Source organism: Pollicipes pollicipes, unplaced genomic scaffold, assembly GCF_011947565.3.
Source record: "Pollicipes pollicipes isolate AB1234 unplaced genomic scaffold, Ppol_2.1 Scaffold_7261;HRSCAF=8764_pilon_pilon_pilon, whole genome shotgun sequence".
NCBI classification, from domain to species: domain Eukaryota; kingdom Metazoa; phylum Arthropoda; class Thecostraca; order Pollicipedomorpha; family Pollicipedidae; genus Pollicipes; species Pollicipes pollicipes.
In genome coordinates, this window is record NW_023597054.1 from 44,625,121 (window position 1) to 44,635,301 (window position 10,181).

Below are 10,181 nucleotides of genomic sequence, written 5' to 3' on the forward strand. Positions count from 1 at the left end.
GACAGAGACAGAGCAGAGACAGAGACAGAGACAGAGACAGAGACAGACGACAGAGACAGAGACAGAGACAGAGACAGAGACAGAGACAGAGACAGAGACAGAGACAGAGACAGAGACAGAGACAGAGACAGAGACAGAGACAGAGACAGAGACAGAGACAGAGACAGAGACGAGACAGAGACAGAGACAGAGACAGAGACATAGAGACAGAGAACCATAGACAGAGACAAGACGAGACGAGACAGAGACAGAGAGCAGAGACAGAGAACAGAGACAGCAGAGCAGAGTACTAGACCGAGACAGAGACAGAGACAGAGACAGAGAGAGGTGTGGTTCAGAGGGCGAGTTCGGGTGAGTTAGGAGGAGTTCAGAGTATAGAGTAGTGACGTGGTGGATGGGTTCAGAGGGTGGTGACGAGTTGGGCCGTATGGGACGAATGCTGTGGGATTTGGACGAACTCTGGGGGGTAGGCCGAGTTTGGGATGGGCAAGACAAGCTCAGAGTAGGCTGGAAGGGTTCGGTGTGATCAGGATTGGTTTCGCGTGGGCAGAGCGAATTTGAGACCCGTTTTTTGTCAGTTTGGACCTGGTACTGCGATTTTCTGCCTTGCCGGGCAAGTCGAGTCGTCCGCGGATGGGGATTGGGGCGGCCGCGGCTGCCGGCCGTCGCCATGCGGTCGTGACTGAGTTTCCTGCTGTTCCAGTTTGACGACCACCACGGCCGGAAGCCGGTGACGCCCGATCTGCACGGGTCGTACGACCACAAGCGTCTCCAGCGAGGTGGGTCGGACGGTGAAGCGGACTGTCACACCGCTGTGTAGCCGGCACTCTCCCTCCTCAGCTGACCGGAGCCCCAGCAAATCACCGCTGATGTATAACATTATTGCGCTCGTACACACCCTAAGCTATAGGTTTATATCATTGCCCCCCTCCCCCCAAAGAAAAGAAGAAATCGTTTACCGGTAAACTAACATCAGGACTTTGGTGTTCTTTGTGCCTGTGGTTTCCACGCGCCCTGCTTAAATTTCACAGGGTTTGGCTCTGACTCAGCCTGGTTGATCTGCACTATCTGTATCTGGTGTTGTCTGTAGTCCCATGACCTGCCGACCGTCTTGTTCTGACTGACATCACTGGTCTGGGACGAGCTGACACCCGTGCCTGTCCACCCCGCAGCCGCGCACGTGGACGAGACGCCGCTGTCGTCTCTCTCCAGCTCCGTGCAGTCCGGTCTGAGCGACGCACCGGCCGCGCCGCCGCTGGCTGCCATCTCTGAGCGGCCGGCCGAACCTGAACCTCGCCCCGCCGCCGCCGCTGCTGCCGCGCTCGTACCAACTCCAGCTCCCAACCCCTTCGGAACCCCGGAACGTAAGTACTCCACTGTAGGATTGCATGAATTGTATGTGTTTGGTCGTTTTATGTGTGGTTGAGTAGTTGTGGGTCGTTCACTCAACATGCCACCGCGCGACCTGGCATTGCCACCACGGCCTGACCGGGGAGCGCAGGGTTGTGGACCGAGACACCTAAGCACCTAAGGCGATGGAGAAGTCTTATTCAGATCGTGGCAACAGTGCTGAAGCCGTGGCTGGTCTGTTGAACACGCTGGGGGGTTGTGACGGCGCCTGCCCTGCCGCAGCGGAGCGCGCGGTGTCGGCGCGGCTGGGCAGCGCCCGCTCGTCCGGCCACCGACGCCCCTCGGCTGAGGTCAGCGGCGCGACAACCGCCGCCGCTGCCCCGGTCACAGCCGCCACCGCCGCAGCCGACCCAGCCGGAGCTGCCGTCGCCGCCGCAGACTCAGTCGGAGCCGCCGCCCGCCGCCGCTGCCCCGGTCGCAACCGCCGCAGCCGCCGCCGCCGCAGTCGTCGCAGTCGCCGCCGCCGCAGCCGCAGCCGCAGCCGCAGCCGCCAGTGCCGGCGCCGCGTGCCGAGCCGGCCAACCCCTTCGACGAGCCAGAGGGGAGCAACCCGTTCCTGGAGCCGGAGGACATGGACCAGGAGCAGGAGGAGGCGGCGGCCGCGGCCGCGGCGCCGGAGGCCAAGGAGTCTCCCCGCGACAAGCCGCGTAAGGAGAGCTCCAGCAAGAAGGAAAAGCTGGAGAAGATGATGTCGCCGTTGAAGAAGACGCCGCACATCTTCCGCCAGCTCACCTCGAAGAAGGAGAAGGACTCGCTGGAGGCTTTGGAGAAGGACGCCGCGGGTGACGACATGCCACGTGAGTCTGCCCGCTTCTTCTGCCCGCATCCATCGAATCAGAGGTCAATCTGTCTTCGCGGGGGCTCTGCTTCATGTCATTGTCCATGTCACTGACAATGTAACCTGTCTCGTCCGTCTCGTTAAGTGCAACGGCGCAAGGCGTCGGCGATCACCAACAGCTCGCTATACGCTGCCCACCCTGCCGTGCCGTGTCTGTCTCAGCGTGTTCCGCGCACCGGCGCGTCTCACTGGCGCCGACTGACGCTCCGATGTGGGCCCGGCAGCGAGCCCCACGGTGTCGCTGCTGCCGCTGTCGGACGGCCGCGAGAGGCGTGTGGTGGAGGGCGGCAACGAGCGCGGCCCGGCCTCGGCCGAGCCGTCCCGGCTGTCGCGCGACACTCTTCGCGCCTTCGACGGCCGCTCGCGCGACAGCCTGATCGAGCAGGTGCTCGGTCTGCAGCAGGAGCTCAAGAAGGTCAAGGACGAACTGAAGAAGTCCAAGGCGCAGGTGGGTCGCGTCCGGCAGTGTCGAAGGAGCTCTTGCGTGGAGGCGCTGCTTGTCCTTCCCGTAAACGACCGAAAAAATTACTATCCTGAGTAACGGCGTGCTTTCCCTGTGTCACGCCGTGTCCACCCTACTGTGTTTGGCCAGGCGTACATGTACTAGGTGTACATTTTAGGCAGGCGTACGGTATGGCACGGTACGGTGTCCCGAGCGAGCTTGGTACGGCGCCGGTCCGTGCCGACGGCGGTCCGACCTCATCTGGCTATGTGCCGCTCTGCAGACATCGGATCTGGACGAGTACCTGGACACGCTGCTGCTGCGCGTCATGGAGGCGCAACCGGACCTGCTGCAGAACCCGCTGCGCACGGCAGCTGGTGTGAAGTACGCCGGCCGGGCCTGCTGAGCCGGGAGGAGATGACACACGGTACGGACCGCTGGGGAGGGCACGGGGTCAGGCACGGACCGCTGGGAGGGTACGGGGACAGGTACGGACCGCTGGGAGGGTACGGGGACAGGTACGGACCGCTGGGAGGGCACGGGGTCAGATGCGGACCGTTGGGAGGGTACGGGGACAGGTACGGACCGCTGGGAGGGTACGGGGACAGGTACGGACCGCTAGAAGGGCACGGGGTGAGGCATGGACCGCTGGGAGGGCACGGGGTCAGGTGCGGGCCGTTGGGAAGGGCATTTGGTCAGGTTTGGACCGCTGGGGAGGGCATTTGGTCAGGTATGGACCGCTGGGGAGGGCACGGGATCAGGTGCGGACCGATGGGGAAGGCACGTGATCAGGTACGGACCGCTGGGGAGGGCATCTGGCCAGGTATGGACCGCTGAGGAAGGCACGGGATCAGGTGTGTACCGCTGGGAGCGCGCGGCGTCAGGTGGGCACCATGGTGGGCTGACGGTGTCTCGCCCTGTGTTTCAGCCGACGGCGGGGGTTCGGTGGGCTGCGCGTCCGCCGGTGTACCATCCTCCCGTCTGAGGCTCGGCGGGTGACGGCCGCGCGACAGCTCACACGACTGGCGGCGGCCTCGTGCCACTCAGCTGGTGGTTAGGATGGAGATCTTGGTGTCATGCAGCGAACAGTCCGGATCAGTAACTTGGTGTCTGAATCTTGAGAGACGCGTACCGCGAAAAATCCCGCCTTCAGTTGTAGCCGGTGTTGTAGTATTTCAGCCAGGTGTGAGACGGTGGGAAGTCTTGCCAGGATGTCCATCCCGGTGCTCCTACAGCTCCAACTGAGGGTCCTCTTAGTCCGCGCCGCTGCGCCCGGTAGTTTGTGTCGGACCGACGGTGGCGGTAATGCCACATTGCGCATTCGTATGGTCTTCCCAGTAAGGGTTTGGTCAGACTGCTCAATGTCACCTGAGTCACTTACATGTCAATGGCGTCTTTCGCGGTACTGCTCTTCCCGGTGCACGAGTTGTTATTTCTAGCCACGCACGGAACTTCAAGTGGTGGCCGACCTCGCGGTGGGCTTCGCCTTCGGTAAGACGCGCGGGCGGTGTGAAGTGATCCGTGCCCGGGCAGCTACGCCGGAATGGGGAACTGGCCCGATGTTGGCCAGGAGGGGCGTTCGGCGTGTTGCGAGTGGGTATGTTGCGGTACATTATTATCAGAGCTGTCGCCCACTTACGCGCAGTACTTACAAGCTCATCCATATGCGCGTGAAAGCTATGCATTTATATGGCACGTTACGGAATGTTGGGCTCATGTCGCGGCGTTTGCCTGCCTGGTCCGGCGGAGCTCGTCAGCCAGCGCTGCGGGGTCGGGCGACGCTGCCCTGCGGTGTGCAGTTGGTGCACCGGGCGCCGTCTCGTGTCCAAACCGTGGGCTGTGCAAAGTTTTCCAGGCTGCGTGCTCGTCCGTCCGTGTCTTCCATCCGGGCCGGCTGTGTGGGCGGCGGCGGGCCGCCCTGCGTCGCGAGTGCCCTGGCAGGCACTCGCGTGGAGACGGGACGGCTGGAGCGAGTGCACAGGCCGCTGCGGCCTTCGCGGCGTCGTGACCGTTCTTTCCTCGCACGTTGCTTACTCTGGCGCTCACACCACAACAGTAATACGCATGTGATACTGTGAGGCCAACGGTCTGAATGACCATATACCTGTTGCGGTCGCGTGCAAGGCGTCCCTGTCCCATCAAATGGCCCGTACTCGTGGCCTGGCTATGCTCGTATTTTGCGCTCGGTTACATGCCACACGGCGCCCTGTATTAACCGGCTTGGTAGCGCTATATTCCGTCGCACTGTCGTCTGTTACCCTGGGGGCCTGTTTAAGCGTTGGCGCGGCGCCGGGGCGGTGGACGTTTGGCCGGCACGTGGCCGCGCACCTGGGACGGCGGCGGCGGACGCGGGGACCACCGTCTGTGGCGGTCGCGGCGTCTGTCGCCGCGTACCGGCTATGCTGGCGGGCCGGACGGACGGCTGCTGCCGCCGCCCGCCGCCGGGCCTGGTGTCACTGCTGGCCCGTGGGGCCGGGGCGGCTGGGGCTTCGTATTGCGTTGGCCGGCGTGAGAGGGGGGGGGGGGGGGGGGCTATGGCCGCTTCTCATCGGCGCGCTGTTCGGTGCGGCTGGCCAGTCGGCTCACGTACTTACGTAGATGCTATCGACAGTAGTGCCAAACGAACCACGTACACATGCGCTCGACTTTTTTAGCCAGCTTTAATGTTATTGTTATGGCGTCAGAAGTTTCGCACTGGAATCTGTATTATCTTGCAGTGTTATTTATTTGTTTCGTCACGCCGTATCTCGGTGCACTGGTGATGGGGATAGCTGGAAAGCTTGTCATTTTGACGAAATCGCTGTGCAATCTGCCCAGCTATTGATCTTCGCGAGATAGCTGATTTACCTAGCCGACCGGATTCGAACCGTAAAGATACGCCAGACTTCAGATGTTCCAGCCGTCCAAAAGCTGTACGAAACTGCTATGTAAAACACCCGGTCGTCTTCCTGCGATTGTGTCATAATTTTTGGAAGGAATTTATGTAGTGAACGGTAGCCCTGCCCTGGAGGTGAAGTATTGCCGGACGATTGCATGTCTTCACCCAGACATCAGAGGCGTGGCCATCTCGGTCTGGTGCGGTGGGTAAATCGTATTTAGGCTGCATTGCAAGATTATTTTGTTTAGTTGTGTAGTGTTCAGATACTTTATTGCACGTCAATGCCAAATCCATAGTTCGCTAAATAAAGTTCAAAATGCATTCGTCTCTTCCTCTGTGCGGTGCCTGAGGTGATTTGTGCAGATCGCCATCGGCTGCGGTCGTCCCGAGGCGCGCTGGTCCGTGGCTACGTGCTGGTCTCCTAAGATTGGCCATGCGCCGACCATTGCCGGCCACGTGCAACACGGGTACGGCCGCAACACGTGCTAACTCAGCCAGACAGGCTTCTGTCGCATGGATGGGTGACACGCCGCCACAGCTGGCAGGTAACTCATCAGCTGGGTTATCCGGAGCAGAAAGCCTGCAAACGCCGCAACTTTCCACAATTGGCCCTATGTGACGGCGCAGTCGAAGATTCCGAAAGCCAAATTCCTATTATTGCCACTTTACCACAAAATTCGAAAAGATCGGGAAAATTTGTGATTGCGAAATTTAATATTTGGGTGCCACAACGTATGTGATCAATGCTTCTGCACTTGGGGGGGGGGGGGGGGGGATTGTGGTTGGGCAGCCGCACGAATGCTGAAGTGGAGCACTTCGCGTTTTTTCTTCCCTTACCAAATTGGTTTCGGGCATCAATCTGAAGGCCAGATTAGAAGCGTCCGCCAGGAATTGAACACGAATACTCGTATGCCCACGGTAGCGTGCGCTGTACTCAATTATCGCTGTCGGTGCCGAAAACATTTGACATGTGGACATGCAAGCACGTCCATACGCCAGTGCGCGTCAGGACAGGGCGGTATCGTACCGGGACGGGACAGGAGACGGGCAGAGGTGACTCACGCGCGCCGAGGTGACGGCGGTGACGGCGGCGAGCCACACCTGCTCCCTGCTGAGAGCTGCTCGGCTGCTGCTAACGGCTCCAGCCGCAGCGCCGGCTCCGCAGCGACGCCTACACAGCTTCCCTGCTGCTGCGCGTCTTCGCGTCTCTCCTCCCTTCCCTGCCGCCGCGCGTCTCTGCGTATCTCCTCCCTTCCCTACTGCTGCGTGTCTTCTGCCTGACGGGGAACTGCTGCTGCGCGGACCGGCAGCGCGCGCAGCCAGCGCCCGGCATACCGACAGAAGCCGGTGCCGACACCAGAGTCGTGCGGGGTACGACCGGTGGAAAAATACCGGACCAGGCGCTCAGCAAAAGGTCACATAACGCTCCTGAATCCACAGACACAGAGACAGGCGCCCCCGTCGACACTAAAAATAGTACTACAGACGTCACACCCCACCTGTTGTCCGCATGGCGCGCACGTTTTCGACCCCTTCCAGTACCGTCCCAGGAGATGCCCCGCTGGTCACTCGCAGGGGCGATACCAGGAGGCACGGTCGGGACATGCGTCCCTCAATGAGAGGTCCAGTTGAAGACGTCTCCCAAATAATCAGAAACGCTAGATTAGACACGTTTGGCTCAATTGGCCGTTGACCGTTGCCTCTTCTGGTCAGCCCAGCTGAGCGCGCCACTGGACAAACGGTAGGGCCGGGCGAGGGTCCGGCGCGAGATATGCGCTCGGGTTGACATTTCCCTCACCGCCGCGGGCGCTGACTTTAATCTCTCTCGGTGAGGGGAGCGAGCTGTCCTCCTGCCAGTCGGTCTTCAGGTGCGGCCGGGGCGGCTGGACGGGTCCGTGCGGTCCGACGCTACGCACGAGGTACAGCCCGGCCGCCGTCAGCCTCTGCGCCACCTCTGAGCGGCTCAGTCCGGAGACATGTCCACCTCTACCATGTACGAGTTCCTTGTGAAGAAGGACCAGCAGCTGACACTCAACTTCGTCAACCACTGCCGCATCGCCTGCGTCTCCGTCTGCCTGCTGCTGTTCGTCTGCACCTGCGCCTTCTACCTGGGTCCGCTCTGTAACTCGCACTGGGCGCCGCTGCGCTCCACCCCCGTCCAGTGGAGGTCCCCCGCGCTGTCCGCCGGCAGCGCCACGTGGGCCCGCTCGGCCGAGCTCGCCGCACGGCCGCCAGGCCACCTCCGGTCGGCGGAGGACGCCGCGCGCCGGGTGTCCGTGGAGCCGGCGGCAGACATCAGCTCCTCGCCGGTATCATCGAAGCTGGACGCGACAGACGACTGCACCTCGCCGGCCATCTTCTGGTCGGCGATCGCCGGGTACACGCTGGGCGTGCTGGCCGCGCTCGGCCTGCTGGTGCGCGCCGTCTGCGGCATGCGCCGCCAGCACCGGCGCGCCAGCGTCGTGCTGCGCCTGATGCGCGCCGCGCGCGCCGGCTGCAGCGCCATCCCAGAGCCCGAGCTGCACCAGCTGATCGAGTCGGCCGACCTAGCGCAGGCACGCCGCGCCATCGGCCGCAGCGGGCCCGTCAGCTACGGCACCGCCCAGCGGTTAGGCCAGGTGTGACGTCATCACAGCAGGAGTGGTGTCATCACAGCCGGCCACACTGCTGCGGCCCGACCCAGCAGCCGGGTCAAATATGACGTTACTGCAGCCGGCCGTTCGGCCTGGATAAGCGCCACGTCACTGCAGCCGGCCCGCGCGGTCAGTGTGACGTGCGTGACGTCTTCACGTGAGCACTAGTGACCCGTACCACCGTCGGACGTCGCCGAATAGCCTGGCCGTGGTGCATGCGGAGCGCCGGGACGCTGCCGGCCTGCTCCGCCGGGCAGCGTGCTGTTCCGGGCGCGGGAGATGTCTATAGCAGAGGAAGCCGCGGCGGCAGACTGCGGGGCGGCGTGCGGCGGGCCCGGGCCACGCGGGGCTCGCCCATCCGCGGCGTCCCCAGGGCCGAGACTGTGGAGGGGGCGGCGAGACGTCACCTTGCGTGTGGCTGGCGCCGGTGGCTGGAGTGTTGCCGCCGGCTGGGGACAAGGCACTTGTGACCGCCTGCGAGTGTTGCGCTGCATTGCGTTGTGTTACGTCGCATTGCGTTGAGTTGTGTTGGGATGTGATGCGTATTTGCACCCGAGCGCGGCTGGTGCGGTGACGGCTGGGTTTTAACTTGAGCTGGCCTTAAGGGAAGGTTAAGCTGACTTGTGCTACGGTGTGCTCCTGTGACAGTGATACCGCTACGACTTCGGGAGCTTTACAACCTGTCACCACCAACACGCATGGTTCATTCTTTCAGCTAGATTGTTTTAGTACTCAGCATGCTTTTTTGCATCTCATTTGAAGACAATTTTTAAAACTTTTGGCAGTCTGGGCTGGGCTGGGTGTTGTGTTATGTACTCTCCGTTAATGCCGTATGAGCGACTTTCTGCTGTTGTGCTGGTCTTTTTGCTAACTTCTAACCAGTTCACGACCGCAGCGTTCCGCGGCATCAGCAGCGCCGAATTCCATTGGCTGTGCCCTAGCGAACCAGTGCTCACCAAGTCGCTGCTTTCCGGGTAGGGCCGTCTGTGTGTTGGCCTTTACCGCCATGCTGTTCATGTGAAAGGAATTGTAAATACAAACTGGGGCGTTCTTGCTGCTGTTTCCTTACACGGACGCCATCATGTCGAAGTTCACATGTTCAGGTTCACAGGCTCGACAAAGTGGAGTCTCACTCAGGTGTGAACTCACTGAACCGCGTGCAGGGACAGCAGCGCGCGACATCTGACTCCATCGGTGGCCAGGGCTGGGTCGGATCGCACGCCACGTCGGCGGCATTGCACCGATTTCGCACTCACTGAGCAGGCGTGGGCAAGGTTCCATCATAACGGAGTGTAATTGAGTGGTGCTAGTACGGCGAAAAAAGAGACCATGTCTACCGTGAACGAAAGGAAGTGGGGAAAGGAGCATTGACCAGCGTCGACCCGCTCAGGCGTCTTAAAAGGAAAATTACACTGAACAAGCGGAACTACATTGTTGTCAGCACCATGAGCTTTTATGCCCATTTATGCAGTAACTTTGCATGCACGGTGTCGAGGTCAAGGTCAGATGAATGGTCACCGGCCAAACTCGAACATGAGTCACGAAAATCACTTTCATCGATCGCTGTATGCCTTCCGTTGTCTTCTTGTCTTCATTGTAAGGGCACCACTCCCAGAAGCTGCATGTAGTAATGTAATTGATACCACAATGATATAAATATGCACTACTCATGCGGCTCGTCTACTGTATGGAAAACTTTTCACTAGTTTGGGTATGTAGGTCTAACCTTGAGTTTTTGACCGGACGGAGGCCGGCGTGACTATCTCAGGAAGCAATGTTGCGGTACTCTAAAGCTTTGCAGTCTTCATACTGTCTGCTGGAGAGGGGACGTGTCTCCTCAGCTCGTTTGATTCCCATGGATACCTGGATACAGTCAAGACTTTGACCGTTAAGAAACGTATTGCTACAAACAAAGTTCTGGGCGAGGAGAATCGCGATGAGTGGCACACACTTCTGCCAGGACAGGTTATTCTGGCTCAC

The 10,181-nt window shown here is 60.8% G+C and overlaps 1 protein-coding gene across 1 annotated transcript; it reads left to right on the forward strand.

The window, feature by feature from the left end:
- The first annotated feature begins 1,880 nt into the window (after window positions 1-1,880).
- LOC119113177 (uncharacterized) lies at window positions 1,881-4,660 on the forward strand. Its single transcript, XM_037237525.1, has 4 exons — window positions 1,881-2,207; window positions 2,473-2,696; window positions 2,974-3,117; window positions 3,619-4,660. The coding sequence occupies exons 1-3, from the start codon at window positions 1,982-1,984 to the stop codon at window positions 3,094-3,096; spliced, it is 573 nt and encodes a 190-aa protein (XP_037093420.1). The 5' UTR covers window positions 1,881-1,981; the 3' UTR covers window positions 3,097-3,117; window positions 3,619-4,660.
- Window positions 4,661-10,181: the final 5,521 nt, after the last annotated feature.